The sequence below is a fragment of the Pseudorca crassidens genome, chromosome 3, assembly GCF_039906515.1.
Source record: "Pseudorca crassidens isolate mPseCra1 chromosome 3, mPseCra1.hap1, whole genome shotgun sequence".
In the NCBI taxonomy this organism is placed as follows: Eukaryota; Metazoa; Chordata; class Mammalia; order Artiodactyla; family Delphinidae; genus Pseudorca; species Pseudorca crassidens.
In genome coordinates, this window is record NC_090298.1 from 28,467,059 (window position 1) to 28,484,713 (window position 17,655).

At 42.4% G+C, this 17,655-nt stretch overlaps 1 protein-coding gene across 3 annotated transcripts in view; it reads right to left on the reverse strand.

Annotated features, from left to right (window-relative positions):
- Positions 1 to 15,201, reverse strand: part of ADAMTS12 (ADAM metallopeptidase with thrombospondin type 1 motif 12) — a 393,951-nt gene extending 378,750 nt beyond the window's left edge. Inside the window, exon 1 of one of the 3 annotated variants that reach the window (XR_010941915.1) lies at positions 14,731 to 15,199. Coding sequence is in view for 2 of the 3 variants with exons in the window: in XM_067730476.1 (XP_067586577.1) it covers positions 14,731 to 14,857 (127 nt within the window). In the remaining variant the exon portion in view is untranslated. Of the gene's footprint in view, positions 1 to 14,730 lie in introns of all 3 variants that reach the window. The other 2 variants (XM_067730476.1, XM_067730477.1) reach the window with 2 other exon arrangements.
- Between the last annotated feature and the right edge of the window lie 2,454 nt (positions 15,202 to 17,655).

Here is a 17,655-nt window from a genome sequence, read left to right on the forward strand (position 1 = left end):
CCGGAGACCTCCCGGATCCATGTAACATCAAACAGAAAAAGCTCTCCCAGACACGTCTATCTCAATGCTAAGGCCCACCTCCACTCAACAACCAGCAAGCTACAGTGCTGGACACCCTAGCTAGACATGCCAAACAACTAGCAAGACAGGAACACAACACCACCCATTAGCAGAAAGGCTGCCTAAAATCATAATAAGGTCACAGACACCCCAAAACACCACCGAATGTGGTCCTGCAAGAAAGACAAGATCCAGCCTCATCCACCAGAGCACAGGCACCAGTCCCCTCCAACAGGAAGCCTACGCAACCCACTGAACAAACCTTACCCCCTGTGGCAGACACCAAAAACAATGGGAACTATGAACCTGCAGCCTGCGAAAAGGAGACCCCAAACACAGTAAGTTAAGCAAAATGAGAAAACAGAGAAACACACAGCAGATGAAGGAACAAGGTAAAAAGCCACCAGACCAAACAAATGAAGAGGAAATAGGTAGTCTACCTGAAAAGGAATTCAGAGTAATGGTAGTAAAGATGATCCAAAATCTGGGAAACAGAATGGAGAAAACACAAGAAACATTTAACAAGGACCTAGAAAACTAAAGAGCAAATAAACAATGATGAACAACACAACAAATGAAATTAAAAATTCTCTAGAAGGAATCAATAGCAGAATAACTGAGGCAGAAGAATGGATAAGTGACCTGGAAGATAGAAGAGTGGAAATAACTACCACAGAGCAGATTAAAGAAAAAAGAATGAAAAGAATTGAGGACAGTCTCAGAGACCTCTGGGACAACATTAAACACAACAATATTCGAATTATAGGGGTCCCAGAAGACGAAGAGAAAAAGATAGGGACTGAGAAAATATCTGAAGAGATTGTAGTTGAAAACTTCCTTAATATGGAAAAGGAAATATGCAACCAAGTCCAGGAAGTGCAGAGAGTCCCATACAGGATAAATCCAAGGAGAAGCATGCCAGGACACATATTAATTAAACTATCAAAAATTAAATACAAAGAAAATATATTAAAAGCAGCAAGGGAAAAACAACAAATACCATACAACAGAATCCCCATAAGGTTAACAGCTTATCTTTCACCAGAAACTCTGCAAGCCAGAAGGGAGTGACAGGACGTATTTAAAGTGGTGAAAGGGAAAAACTACAACCAAGATTATTCTACCCAGCAAGGATCTCATTCAGATTTGACAGAGAAATTAAAACCTTTACAGACAAGCAAAAGTGAGAATTCAGAACCACCAAACCAGCTTAACAACAAAAGCTAAAGGAACCTCTCTAGCAGGAAACACAAGAGAAGGAAAAGACCTACAATAACAAATCCAAAACAATTAAGAAAATGGTAATAGGAACATACATATTGATAACTACCTTAAATGTAAATGGATTAAATGCTCCAACCAAAAGACATAGACTGGCTGAATGGATACAAAAACAAGACCCATATATATGCTGCCTGCAAGGGACCCACTTCAGACTTAGGGACACATACAGACTGAAAGTGAGGGGATTGAAAAAAGTTATGCCATGCAAATGCAAATCAAAAGAAAGCTGGACTAGCAAGTCTCCTATCAGACAAAATAGACTTTAAAAGAAAGACTATTGCAAGAGACAAAGAAGGACACTACATAATGATCACGGGATCAATCCAAGAAGAAGATATGACAATTGGAAATATTTATGCACCCACAAAAGGAGCACCTCAACACATAAGGCAAATGCTAAGAGCCATAAAAAGGGAAATAGACAGTAACACAAGAATAGTTGGGGACTCTAACACCCCACTTTCAGCAATGGACAGATCATCCAAAATGAAAATAAATAAGGAAACACAACCTTTAAATGATACATGAAACAAGATGGACTTAATTGATATGTATAGAACATTCCATCCAAAAACAATAGAACACACTTTCTTGTCAAGTGCTCATGCAGCATTTTCCAGGATAGATCATACCTTGGGTCACAAATCAAGCCTTGGTAAATTTTAAAAAATTGAAATCATCTCAAGTATCTTTTCCGACCACAACGCTATAAGACTAGATATCAATTACAGGAAAAAAATCTATAAAAAATACAAACACACGGAGGCTAAACAATATGCTACTTAATAACCAAGAAATCACTGAAGAAATCAAAGAGGAAATCAAAAAATACCTAGAAATGAATGACAATGAAAACATGACGACACAAAACCTATGTGATGCAGCAAAAGCAGTTCTAAGAGGGAAGTTGATAGCAATACAATCCTACCTCAAGAAACAAGAAACAGTTCAAATAAACAACTTAACCTTACACCTAAAGCAATTAGAGAAAAAAGAACAAAATCCCCCCAAAGTTAGCAGAAGGAAAGAAGTCATAAAGAGCAGATCAGAAATAAATGAAAAAGAAATGAAGGAAACAATAGCAAAGATCAATAAAACTAAAAGCTGGTTCTTTGAGAAGATAAAGAAAATTGATAAACGATTAGCCAGACTCATCAAGAAAAAAACAGAGAAGACTCAAATCAATAGAAGTAGAAATGAAAAAGGAGAAGTAACAATGGACACTGAAGAAATAAAAAGGATCATGAGAGATTACTACTAGCAACTATATGCCAATAAAATGGACAACCTGGAAGAAATGGACAAATTCTTAGAAAAGTACAACCTTCCAAGACTGAACAAGGAACAAATAGCAAATATAAACAGACCAACCACAAAAACACTGAAATTGAGACTGTGATTAAAATCTTCCAACAAACAAAAGCCCAGGACAGATAGCTTCACAGGCAAATTCTATCAAACATTTAGAGAAGAGTTAACACCAATCCTTCTCAAACTCTTCCAAATTACAGCAGAGGGAGGAACACTCCCAATCTCATTCTATGAGACCACCATCACCCTGATACCCAAACCAGACAAAGATGTCACAAAAAAGAAAACTACAGGCCAATATCACTGATGAACATAGATGCAAAATCCTCAACAAAATACTAACAAACGGAATTCAACAGCACATTAAAAGGATCATACACCATGATCAAGTTGGATTTATCCCAGGAAGGCAAGGATGCTTCAGTATACAGAAATCAATCAACATGATACATCATATTAACAAATTGAAGGATAAAAACCATATGATCTTCTCAATAGATGCAGAAAAACCTTTTGATCAAATTCAACACCCATTTATGCTAAAAACCCTCTAGAAAGTAGGCATAGAGGGAACTTACCTCAACATAATAAAGGCCATATATGACAAACCCACGGCCAACATCATTTTCAATGGTGAAAAAATGAAACCATTTCCTCTAAGATCAGGAACAAGACAAGGTTGCCCACTCTCACCACTATTATTCAACATAGTTTTGGAGGTTTTAGCCATAGCAATCAGAGAAGAAAAAGAAAGGAAAGGAATCCAAATCAGAAAAGAAGAAGTAAAGCTGTCACTGTTTGCAGATGACATGATACTACACATAAAGAATCCTAAAGATGCTACCAGAAAACTACTAGATCTAATCAATGAATTTGGCAAAGTAGCAGGATACAAAACTAATGCACAGAAATCTCTTTCATTCGGATTTCAAAAATCCGAAACAAAATATTAACAAGCTGAATTTAACAATACATTAAAAGGATCATACACCATGATCAAAGGGGATTTATTCCAGCAATGCAAGGATGGTCAACATCTTCAAATCCATCAACATGATACAGCACACTAACAAAATAAAAGACAAAAATCACATGCTTGTATTAATAGATGCAGAAAAAACATCTGACAAGATTCAACATCTGTTTATGATAAAAACTCTCAACAGAGTGGGTGTAGACTAAACATACCTCAGTATAACCTAGGCCATATATGACATACTCAATGGTAAAAAGCTGAAAGTTTTTCTTCTAAGATCAGGAACAAGAAAAGAATGCTCACTCATAGGACTTTCATTTGACATATTTTGGAGTTCCTAGCTAGAACAATTAGGCAGAAAAAATAAGTAAAATTTATCCAAATTTTTTTGGAAAACAAAAAATTAAAAATAGAAATACCATATGATCCAGCATTTCTGGTTATTTATCTGAAAAAAACAAAAACTCTAATCAAAAAGATATACGCACCTTATGTTCATTGTGGCATTATTTACAATAGCCAAGATATGAAAAAAAACAACTGTGTCAATCAGTAGATAAATGAATATGAAAGATATGGCATATATATATACACATACACACACACACACACACACACACACACACACACACACACACAGAAGAATACTACTCAGCATTAAAAAAGAATATAATCTTGCCATTTGAGACACTAATGGACCTTGAGGATATTATGCTCAGTGAAATAAGCCAGACAGGTAAAGGCAAATACTGTATGATTTCACTTATATGTGGAATCTAAAAGACACAACAACTGAAAAAATAGACATAAAACTGAATTCATAGATCTACCAAACAGATCAGTGGTTGCCAGATGGGAGGAGACTTGTGGGGTTGGGCAAAATGGGTGAAGGGGATCTAGAGCTATAAACTTCTCATTATAAAATAAGTATGTCATAGGGATGTAATGTACACTATGGTTACTGTAGTCAATAATACTCTATTGCAAATTTAAATGTTGTTCTCATTATAAGAAAAACAATCTTTAACATTTTATGGTGACAAATGTTAACTAAACATTGTGGTGATAATTTTCACTGTATACAAATATATTTTTAATTTTTTTTTTTTTTTTTTTGCGGTACGCGGGCCTCTCACTGTTGTGGCCTCTCCCGTTGCGGAGCACAGGCTCCGGATGCACAGGCTCAGCGGCCATGGCTCACGGGCTCAGCTGCACCGTGGCATGTGTGATCTTCCCGGACCAGGGCACGAACCCGTGTCCCCTGCATCGGCAGGCAGACTCTCAACCACTGCGCCACCAGGGAAGCCCTGTATACAAATATTGAATCATTATGTTGTACATCTGAGTGGAATGTCATATATCAATTATACCTCAATTAAAAAAATTTGCATAAAGTGGCACCATACTCTATCTAGTGTCTTGGTGAGGTGATAAAAGAGAAACAGACATGTGAAGTGTGTAATCACTAAGTTTAAAAGTCCTATCTTTTAAGGAAGCCTATTTGCTCTAAAATGCTGGGGGTGGGGCTTCCCTGGTGGCGGGGCTTCCCTGGTGGCGCAGTGGTTAAGAATCCGTCTGCCAATGCAGGGGACGGGGTTCAAGCCCTGGTCCGGGAAGATCCCACATGCCACAGAGCAACTAAGCCCATGCACCACAACTACTGAGCCTGCGCTCTAGAGCCCACGAACCGCAACTACTGAGCCCATGTGCCACAACTACTGAAGCCCATGTGCCTAGAGCCCGTGCTCCGCAACAAGAGAAGCCACCGCAATGAGAAGCCCGCGCACCGCAACAAAGAGCCGCCCCTCCTCGCCACAACTAGAGAAAGCCCACGCACAGCAACGAAGACCCAACATAGCCAAAAATAAATAAGTTTTAAAAAATAAATAAATAAAATAAAATACTGGGGGCGGAGGTGGGAGTGAGGGGGGATTATAGATGAAACAAAAGTAGCCATAATTTGTAGTTATTGAAGTGCTGGGTAATGGGAGTTTATTATATTATTTTCTTTAGTGTACATTTGAAAATTTCTGTGATGAAAAGTTAAAAATAAAGGCTTGTTTTGTTAACATAAAAAAAAATGTGGGGGAAAACCGCATGCCTAGGAATCAATGAAGCAAAATATTTGTGATCACGTCTTACTTCTGGTTGACGTTGGGCCTGGAATCAGAGGACAGGCCAAGTTCCTGCTCTGCCACTCACCAGCAGTGGGACCTTGGGTTCATCACCTAACTTCTTAGCTTCTTCAAGTATAAAATAGAGATAATATCAGTTCTGTCTACCTTACATGGCTGTTGGGAGGAGCTAATGAAACAATGACAATGAGAGGGCTTTGCAAACTATGGTGCCAAATAAATGTACACGTTGAAAGGAAGAGAATTCCAAGTCTATAAGGCCTCTGAAGGCAAGTTCTAGGTGTGATTCACCTCTGTATCCTCCACCAGGTCTAGCTGCATCATTCATACAGTAGATGTAAAGATGACCATTTGTTGTTCCTATGGCTGCCTTGCATCTGAACGTCTTTACCACATTTAGGGAGGTCCTCATCATGGGTCTTGGGAACAGAGCCCACCTCCCAGGAGAGAAGATGCAAGTGCAGGAAGCATGTCCCTCACCAGTCTAGCAGCTCTGGAGCAACCCGTACACTCACGCTTCATTCATCAGAGGCACTGCCTTGACTTTGAATCCAGAAGCAGTGATACTAAGAAGCAGGGATTATGGTAGCGGCCCCGAGATGAAGGAGGAGCTGGGGCTCGCAAGCAGCACCCAGCGTCTAGCCCCAGTGGATGAGCATCACAAGCTGAAGTGTCTAGGACACGGCAGAGGCAGTGGCCGCAGAGGCAGCCATATTCTGACCTTTGTTCCTCCTGCAAAGCATCCACACTTGGCTCTCAGCTCTCCTGGCATTTCCTTGAGCAATCCAGGATCCCTTTAATAAATTCTTCTTCTGGGCTCCCCTGGTGGCACAGTGGTTAAGAATCCGCCTGCCAATGCAGGGGACACGGGTTCAAGCCCTGGTCTGGGAAGATCCCACATGCTGTGGAGCAACTAAGTCCATGCGCCACAACTACTGAGCCTGCGCTCTAGAGCCCGTGAGCCACAACTACTGAGCCTGCGAGCCACAACTACTGAGGCCTGCACGCCTAGAGCCTGTGCTCCGCAACAAGAGAAGCCACCGCAATGAGAAGCCCGCACACTGCAACAAAGAGTAGCCCCTGCTCGTCACAACTAGAGAAAGCCCATGTGCGGTAATGAAGACCCAACACAGCCAAAAATAAATTAATTAATTAAATAAATTTAAAAAAAAATAAATTCTTTTGCTAAAATCTAAAATAGTAATAATAATATTGTCATATCTTTGTATGGTGACAGGTGGTAACTAGACTTACCAGTGATCATTTTGAAATGTATAGAAATATTAAATCACTATGTTGTGTACCTGGAACTAACAGAGTGTTGTAGGTCAATTATACTTCAATAAAAGAAAGAAAGAGGGAAATATGAGACAGAGCACAGTTTTCACTCTTAGGTACTAACCAATAGTCTCAATTTTTAAGAGACTATTAAAAGTCCAGACCCTTGTTTCTGACTGCAGCAACTAAGAGCAACAGAGCACAAAGCAACATGAACAAACCTTAAAAACAATGCTCAGTGAAAAATAAGAAGCAAAACAAGTTAATACAGAGCCATTTACATTCATGGAAAATACATGCAAAAACAATAACACAGAGTTTGCCAGTACATACTCGAACAAAAAAATACATATGGAACCCATTAAAATGGTTTTCTATGCAGAGGAATGGGAGTGGAGAATGAGGACCAAAAGGCGTAAATAAACAAAACAAGAAAGGTGTTTTACACAAATTAATAGTGCTAATGTACCAACACTAGGAGTCAAATTGACTCAGGCCTCTGTACTGCCAGCTCCTCAAGGAATATCTGGACCTCGTTAGTATTAGAGCTTCACTGCCCTTCAGAGTTCAGACCTCAGCGGGGAATGGGCAGGTTGGCTGAGGCTGGATGTAGTCAGCTTCTCTAGTATTTCCCTCATGTTTCTCTTTTCTTCTATGATTCACAGTGATGTCTCTGGCTCTTCCAGGGTTGGAGCAGTGGAGAGCAGTAAGGGACAGAAAAAGTCTTATTCAACTGAATACAGCCATTATCCTACAATGGTACCCCCTGTACGTGGTCCTGTCCTGATGCTGGCTCCTCTCAAGAGAAGCTCTTATGTCCCTTATAACAGGGGTCCCCAACCCCCGGGCCATGGACCTGTGCTGGTCCGCAGCCTGTTAGGATCCGGGCCGCACAGCAGGAGGTGAGCAGGGGGGCCAGCGAGCAAAGCTTCATTTGCCTCTCCCCATCATCCCCCATTGCTTGCATTACCTCCTGAACCATTCCCTCCATCACTCGCATTACAGCCTGAACAAACACCCCCCAACCCGTCCATGGAAAAACTGTCTTCCACGAAACCGGTCCCTGGTGCCAAAAAGGTTGGAGACCGCTGCCTTATAGGACCTGTCTCTGAAGATACATCTCAAAGAATTAAACATGATTTAAATATAAAAAGAAAGACTAACTTGCCTAAACCCCAGCACCTATTGCCCAAAGAATAAAAGAGCAAATACATATACAGCTTTTGACCCAGTTGCTTTTGATCTAATGTGCTTTTAAGAGAGCCAGCATAAGCTGGTTGTATAATCATATAATAATTATAGTAACCATTTAATGAACACTTGCTACAATACTCCTCATTTAATACACACCACGACTCTGACACAGATTCAGTTACTATCCCCATTTCATAGAAAAAGAAACAGAATGTAAGAGAGGTCACAAAGCCAACATGCAATGTTACTTGGATTAAAATCTTGTGCTTCCTATTTCAAAATCATGTTCTTGGCCACTGCATTTTGTGTACATAAGCAGTTGTACTTGGCAGCGGGGATAGCAGAGGAGAGGTAATAGCACTGCCCCTGGGGATGATGATCTGACAGTAAAAGAACTGCATGACTTCTTTAAGAGGCCTCAAGTCACTCAGCAATAAATGGAGAAAATAACTGCCTCTTTATCAGGTGAAGTAATGGGAGGTAAGACCAGTTTCACCTCTTGATTTTGCTGCAAAGGAAGCGGCTAAGCCACATCTGGCAATAGGTGTGGATGGAAACAGGAGGCCACTTACAGAGTGTAGCTTCCGGGGGTGGCCCAGCTGCACCTGCCTCATCTACACAATGGGCATAACAATAATACTATTCCCTCCTAGGGTGGTTGTGAGAATTCAATGTAGTAATATATGTAATAGATTTGGAACGGTGCTTGACAGATAACACTCACTATCTAAACACTAGCTACTTACTCTTGATATTAAAGATAGAAAATTGGGGGAGTTCCCTGGCGGTCCAGGGGTTAGGACTCTGCACTCTCACTGTCGAGGGTTCAGTCCCTGGTCGGGGAAATAAGATTCCTGCAAGCCGCGAGGTGCAGCCAAAAATACATATAAATAAAGATAGAAACTTGGCTACTAGGGATCTCTGTGGCCTTAAGTACATGTAAGCTCCAGGCGATGGGGAGAGGTTGCACTCATCTTGGCTTTCTCTCAGTAGGTGTTTAGTTTGGAAGATGAGCTAGCCATCGTCCTGGCCAACAGAAAGCAGAGTTCAGAGGGGATATGACAGGGATGGAGAAATAAGATATCAGGAAATAATAATAACTCCTAATTTTTCCCATTTCTATGGTCAAAGATGGCATTTAGAGTATACCAATTTGGTCTTGGTCATCCTCACAATTATCTGGAATATGATTAACAAGTGTCCCTTGTCTTAGCCTTCATCCCCACCTCTGTAAAAAGACAATAAAGAGGAGTGAGGATTCCTGCTGTGGCAATCTGACCCCAGAGCCCAACCTCCTAACCTTTGCTCTCACTGCTTCTCAAGGGGCAACCACTGAGAGCCAGACATCAAGGTAGGGTGACAACAGGGCTGGGGCCATGTGGCTCACAGGCTCAGTAGCTGTGGCTCATGGGCTCAGTAGTTGTGGCTTGCGGGCTCTAGAGCACAGTCTCAGTAGTTGTGGTGCACAGTTGCTCCGCGGCATGTGGGATCTTACCTGACCAGGGCTCGAACCCGTGTCCCCTGCATTGGCAGGCATATTCTTAACTACTGCACACCAGGGAAGCCCTGTGAAGGCTCTTCTTACATTAAGATCTGAAATGATTTCCTCCTTGCAGAAGTTATTTTTTGCAAATGGCATAAATACATGATTATGACATTGGTCTTGAAACGCACTGCAGCGCTCCCTCGGTTCCATCCAAGTCCGTGCAACCTGGAGCATGTCTCTAACATGGGATGAGGTGCCGGTCCTCTCAACTTCATGGAGTTGTCAGCAGCAAAAGAGGTCATGGAAGTGACCGGTGACTTGTAAACAGTACAGGGCAAAACGAACCTGAGGGGATATCGTCAGCTATAGAAGAGAGGCCACGTGTTGTGTGCAAGATTAATACTTCCTATTGTTCTGATACTTCATTGGGAGCCTTGTGGAGGTCATCACACAATTGTGTATGTCACCACTGAGCGATGTGGAAAGAATAGTGGGCAGAGATTGCCCAATCTACCTGTTTCTAGTCCCAGAAAGGATTGGATTTATTTCCATGGTCCTTCCTAGATCTAAAATCCAGACTCTGCCTGTCCCTTAGAACTAGAAGGAACCTTAATAGTCATGGAGGTTCTGAGTCGGCCTCCTACTGCAGGACCCTGTGTGACTCCCTTGATGCCGCTGCTGGAACGGCAGTGGGTAGGTGCTCAGTAAATGCATGTTGACTGACGGACCAGCTGGGCCTCTCATTCCTCATCTGCAAAAATAAGGAGGATGGCAGACATGACATCTGAAGTAATTTGAAAGTTTAAATGTTCAGAATTTGGGTGCAATTCAAAAATGTTGTCAGAGTGGAAATGGAAGTCTAGGGAGATTGCTTAATTACGAAGCAGCAAGCAGGTCATGTGGAGGCAAAGCTCTGGTCATCCTATTCCCTGGAAGTCTTAAGGATTTCCTTCTCAATGCAAATCAAAACTACAATGAGGTACAACCTCACGCTGGACAGAATGGCCATCATTAAAAAGTCTACAAATAACAAATCCTGGAGAGGGTGTGGAGAAAAGGGAACCCTCCTACACTGTTGGTGGGAATGTAAATTGGTGCAGCCACTATGGAGAACAGTATGGAAGTTCCTCAAAAAACTAAAAATAGAGTTGCCGTATGATCCAGCAATGCCACTCCTGGGCAAATATCCAGATGAAACTCTAATTTGAAAAGATACATGCACCCCTATATTCATAGAAGCACTATTCACAATAGCCAAGACATGGAAACACCTAAATGTCCATCGACAGTTGAATGGATAAAGAAGATGTGTTACATATATACAATGGAATATTACTTAGCCATCAAAAAGAATGGAATAATGCCATTTGCAGCAATATGGATAGAGCTAGCGATTATCACACTAAATGAAGTAAGTCAGAAAGACAAAGACAAGTACCATATGATATCACTTATATGTGGAATCTAAAATATGACACAAATGAACTTATCTACAAAACAGAAACAGACTCACAGCCATAGAGCATAGACTTGTTGTCAAAGGGTTGGGGGAGGGATGGATTGGGAGTTTGAGATTAGCAGATGCAAACTATTATATAGAGAATGGATAAACAACAAGGTCCTACTGTATAGCACAGGGAACTGTATTCAATATCCTGCCATAAACCATAATGGAAAAGAATATGAAAAAGAATGTATACATATGTATAACTGAATCAACTTGCTGTATAGCAGAAATTAACACAACATTGTAAATCAACTATACTTCAATAAAATTAAATTAAAAAAAAAGAATTTCCTTCTCTAACTAGCTTGCCCTCATTCTTATTGTCATTCTCGCACTTCTCTCCCTCTCTCTCTCTTAGTTCTACATGGAAATCTGCTCAGAAATTTCTCTTTTGAACCAAATGGGGATTACTTGTAAATCCACTGGTGAGTTGATTGAGAACAAATATTTTGATGAAAAGACTTTTAAAAATCTGAATTTTTTTCTAGTTTAATTTTATTTATTTATTTGAAGTTATTACAAAATAATAGCTATATTTCCCTCTGCTGTACAATATACTCTTGTAGCTTATTTATTTTATACATAGTAATTTGTATCTCTTAATCCGCTACCTCTATCTTAAACCTACCCCTCTCTCCGCCACTGGTAACCACTAGTCCATTCTCTATATTTGTGAATCTATTTCTGTTTTGTTACATTCATTCGTTTTATTTTTTAGATCCCACATACAAGTGATATCATATAATATCTGTCTTTCTCTGACTTATTTCACTAAGCATAATACCCTCTAGGTCCATCCACATTGTTGCAAATGGCAGAATTTCATTCTTTTTTATGGCTGAGTAGTATTCCATTGTATATATATACCACATCTTTATCCATTCACCTATTGATGGACACTTAGATTGCTTCCCTACCTTGGCTGTTGTAAATAGTGCTGCTATGAACACTGGTGTGCATGTATCTTTTTGAATTACTGTTTTCATTTTCTTCCAATATTTTCCCAGCAGTGGAATTCCTGGATCACATGGTAGTTCTATTTTTAGCTTTTTGAGGACGCTCCATACTGTTTTCCATCGTAGCTGTACAAATTTACATTCCCACCAACAGTGCACAAAGGTTCCATTTTCTCCACATCCTCACCAACATTTATTACTTGTTGACTTTTTGATGATAGCCATTCTGAAAGGTGTGAGGTGATATCTCATCGTGGTTTTGATTTGCATTTCTCTGATGATTATTGATGTTGAGCATCTTTTCATGTGCCTGTTGCCCATCTCTATACCTTCTTTGGAAAAATGTATATTCAGGTCTTCTGCCCATTTTTTGATTGGGTTGTTTGGTTTTTTTGATATTGAGTTTTATACATATATATATGTGTGTATATATATACATATATTTTTTTATCTTAACCCCTTATTGGTTATATCATTTGCAAATATTTTCTCCCATTCAATCGGTTGTCTTTTCATTTTGTTGATGGTTTCCTTTGCTGTGCAAAAGCTTTTAAGTTTAATCAGGTCCCATTTATTTACTTCTGCTTTTGTTTCTTTTGCCTTAGGAGACAGTTCCAAAAAAATATTTCTACGTCTTATGTCAAAGAGTGTTCTGCCTATGTTCTCTTCTAGGATTTCAATGGTTTCAGGTCTTACATTTTAGGTCTTTAATTAAAATCTGAAAATTTTTTTGGAAATTATTTTTTAAATCTATATATCTGTGCATCACTAATAAGCTCAGAGTACTGTACAACTATTTTTCGGTATCAACTCCTCTCAGCCCATAACCCTAAAGGTGACCGGGAAAGACAACCATCTCTCACTTTTTAGAGAGGAGAAAGCAAGTCCCAGTGGAGTCTGTCCCACACTAAGCTGAATTTGCTTACAAAGATGTGGAACAAGCAGAGCTGAAAACCAACCCAGGAGAATGCGTGTCTTTGAACCAAATCATCTCCAAATGCCCTGGGAAGTGCTTGCAGGCTTTGTTTGTGCTGCCAGCAAAAGAGAGACTTTTCACAAAAGGGCTGTTTTTCAAAGAACAACAAACGCTATTTTAAACTTGGGGGTGGGAGATCGTATCTGGACCGTTTACACAAGCAAGTGCTGGCTGACTGACATCTCACCCCAGGGTTTGCTCGTTCTGGCTTCCCAGGAAAGCAAAGGGACCTGCTTCTGATGGCTCTGGAAGTGAGCAACAAATGAGGTCTCCAGCAGTATTTGAACTTTGCAACGTAGGCAGAAACCCTCAACAAGGTCAGGCTGGTGATGTTTGCCACCCAAGTGGTCTTGGGCATTAAATGGGGTCAGGAGGCTATGGAAGCTTCCCGAGACTTGAGCACTGTCAGCAGACAGAGGACTTAATGGATGCTGACCCCGTGCTGAGTGTGTGTGTGTGTGTGTGTGTGTGTGTGTGAGTGTGTTGTCCCTATTATTGTTCTAGGACAATGCTGCTTGCTTGTAAGAAGCCAACCTCTGGAGTGTGGCTACCTGGGTTTAAAACCTCACTCCACCATAGCTAAGCCCGTAAAGTCCCCAAGCTTCAGCTTCTATGGGTGTAAAGCAGGGATGGTAACAGTGGTCCCTGCACCCCAGGCAGCTGTTGTCAGTGGTCAAGAGGCTGACACACCAGAGTGCCTTAGCAGTCCTGGCACATGGGACACACTCCAGCCACGCAGGTCATTGCTGCTGCCATGACTGTTTCCCCTCAGAAGTCCAACGAACTCCTCACCAAACAGGAAAGTGTGTCTGACCCTTGCAAGTCCAATAAAAAAAACAGAGGCAACAATACCATCCTGCTCAGGGTGTTAGGTTTTAAAAATATATAATAATAACGACAACAACAATAATAATAATAACAAATTTTCCATCACAACTCCTCCAATGCTTTCTATAGCATTGTAGAGTTCCATGAAATTCTGAAAGAGAAGCAGCCAGCTGTGACCAGCAAGACAGGACAGGGAAAGGTGCGCCCCTATGGTAGGAAATTTTCTCTAAAAGGTCTGTTATTTTTACAACACAGCCCTAAATCTTTCCAGGAAAACACAGCCAAGCTCACTCAGCAGGGGGGGTTGAAATCACATTTCCCCTTACCTCACCAGAAGTTTCAAACTAACTAAAAACATGGCAATGACTGCCAGTGGACAGTTGGAACTTTTTTAAAAAAAATCATTTTCCGTTTTCAGCATCTGAAAAGTAGGGATTGAAACAGTGCAGCATTCAGAAGAGACAAAAGAGACAGTTGGGGGTGGTTCCGAGCTACCTCTAGAGTCTTCACTGCAGCATCCTCAGTGTAAAAGAGATGTGGATCCTCGCCTTTCGGTAAAAAGTAAGGAATCTACACCTTCAGCACTGAAATGCAAGATGCTCCCAGCCCAGATTTCCTCGCAACTCAGCCAAACGTCTTTGCGGAGCTCAGCCGAGTGGGGGAAGGGAAAAGAGAGCAACCAACTTTGCTGGCGTCTTACCCCTGCGGTTTTCAAAGGAAATAAAGAAAAGCCACTAACCTTGCCTCCTGTCCGGGAAGAGCACAGGGCCCGGCTGAGGTTGTCTCCCATAGCAAAGGGCCCCCAAGTTTAGGAGCTGAGCCACCACGGAGAGCTTTGCTAGCCAGCTCCTCTGTGCACATGGCATGGTTCAGTTGTTGCGGAGAGAAAAGTCAACAAGTTTTAGCTCAAGAAATCAAGTCCTCGCCTGTGGCCGAGCAAGAAGATGCAGGGGTGCATGGTCCAGGAGTGGGGAGGGGGAAGCTGCAAGGCTGCCCACGATCTCCCTTTGCTCTTTTAAGCAGAAAGGGGCTAGTTACCTTTCCGTCCCCTCCCTCCTCCCGAAAGTGGAGTGATTCAGCTGACAGCGTCTGCTTTCCGTGGGGTGCGGAATGGGTCAGAGCGGGAGGGCGCAGCCCACCCCCGATCCCCACCCCTCTGCCTTGGGCGCCAGGCCTCCTCGCAGACAGCTCCGCGCATCTTCCTCCGGGACTCCCACCCCCGCGCTCCGCCGGCCCCGCCCAGAGCCCGGCCAAGCCGGCCAAATAGGGGAGCCCCGGGAAGAGTCACCCTGGGCGGGACTCCGAGTGAGAGGCGCCCCCAGGCCAGCCCCTCATACAGGCGGAAAATGTTGAGCGCAGGGATGGGGCAGAGAGGACCCCACTCCCTGACCCTCCTCAGCTCAGTGCTGCCCCCTTTCCGGCCTTTCCCAGTTCCCGAACTTTTCCCACCATTGCTCTAGCAAGGCTCCTCAGACGGTCTCTGCGATTCTCTTCCAGGCCCGGCTAGGGCTTTCATTTGAAAAAGTAACATGCAATTTTTCTCTTTGCCAAGTCACACAAAGGGAAATGGTCTGTTCAAATGCTAGTTCAACCCTGGACAAGTCCCTTCATCTGTACCATGAGGCTATGCATAGGACCACAGGACCATGAGCCACTTTGAGTCTGCAGGTCTCTCTAGTGCTTTTCTAATTTCCTAAGCCTACCTCCACTCACCCAAAAGGAAACCCGGAGAGCAGAGGAAGTAAGTCAGCCCAAGAAGGTGTCATGGTATTTCTCCAGTTCACCTGCACAGGCTGTCCTCGGAAGGGGAAACCATTCAGGGGCTCAAGCTTTACCTCAACGAGCTAATGCTGCAAACTAGGGTGCTTGTCAGGCATCCTGAGAACTTCCTGGGATAATCCAGCCAAGGTTTTCACCTCTGGGCTGAAACGGGCCTCCTTATTCCATTCAGGAGGAATTTGGCCCCATATTGGTTCTCCATGGCTTCCAGCCATCCATCTGTGCTCAGTGAGAGGAGGGGGGCAGGGTACCAACTCATCCAACCTTGCCCACGGCCAGTGCGGCCAAGTCAAACAGTGATCCAAGTACAAGGTGGTCCTCACAAGCCTGGGGCGGGTAGTTTGAAGGACTTCAGACTGGATACATACACACCACGACATTTCAAGGGGTAGGTATAAGACTCCTGTTACTGCCATTACAAATTCCCAAAAGTTTGGTGACTCAAAACAACACAGATTTAGTATCTTCCAGTGCTGGTGGTCAGAAGTCTGAGACGGGTCTCCCTAGGCTAAATCAAGGCATTAGCCCAGCTGCATTCCTTTCCCGAGACCCTTTCCTTTCCTTCCGCCATTTTCAAAGCCAGTAAGGGCCAGTTGGGTCTCTTAAGTCGCATCATCCTGACACTATCCCTTTTTCTTCCCTTTTCCATTTATAAGGACCCTTGTGATTATGTTAGATCCACCCAGATTATCCAGCTTAATCTTTTTATCTTATAGTCAGCTGATTAGCAACCTTAATTCCATCTGCAACCTTATCCTCTTTGCCATACTTTACAGGTTATATTGTGCTGTCATAGGCCAGTCATAGAACTGCTCTGAGCCTCTTGTTCTGTGACATAAATATTAGGGAAGAAGAGCATAGCTTGAGTCCAAAGGGTATACAGAGAAGACAGGCATGTCTAGTGAAATGTCATGAAGACCCAACAGTAGGGCAGTTGCAAAGGCACTGAAGAACCACTTTGGGCTAGAACTCTTTGTTTCTTTCCGTCTTCTCCTCTTCCCCTCCTCCTTGCCCTTCTCCTCCTCCTCTTCTTCCTCCTTCTGTTTCTTCTTCTTTTTTCTTTTTTTTTTTTCGCTGTACGTGGGCCTCTCACTGTTGCGGCCTCTCCCTTTGCGGAGCACAGGCTCCGGACGCGCAGCCCCAGCGGCCATGGCTCACATGGCTCATGGGCCCAGCCGCTCTGCAGCATGTGGGATCCTCCCAGACCGGGGCACGAACCCGTGTCCCCTGCATCGGCAGGTGGACTCTCAACCACTGCGCCACCAGGGAAGCCCCATTTTTTTTTTTTTAAATTGAAGTCTAGTTGATTTACAATGTTGTGTTTGTTTCAAGTGTACAGCAGAGTGATTCAGTTATACATATATATATATTCTTTTTCAGGGTCTTTTCTCTGCTTTTTTTTTTTTTCCAAGTACTGTGGAAGCGACTCACATAATTGCACCTACTGGTGCAACTACCAATTCACGTCTCCAATTTCAGCAAGTTTTCAACATGGCTCAGCACATATATGCATCCTGCTATCATTCCAAGACTGAGTTCCTCTTACTTTCTCCAGAATTCATAAAATTCCTCCAAAGCCTGGTGTTAACTCAGGGTAGAGGGAAGAATTAATCCTGCTCAACTTTTCCTCTGCTCAGTGGGAAAAGGAAACAAATCCTTTTGGTGACCAAGGTTGGTAGCAATAAAAAAGCCAACTGCCTTTCCTGATATGTCCTCTATAGAGAGCACAGCTGTGAAGCAGTGCATAGTCTCCAAAATATCCCATGGCTGATGCAAATATGCTACCATTGAAGAAAAACTACAAACACATGTAAAATCCAACTGTTAAATAAGAGGTAGGAACAGCAAACATTTACTACATGCTGACTATTTACTGGGCATTGCC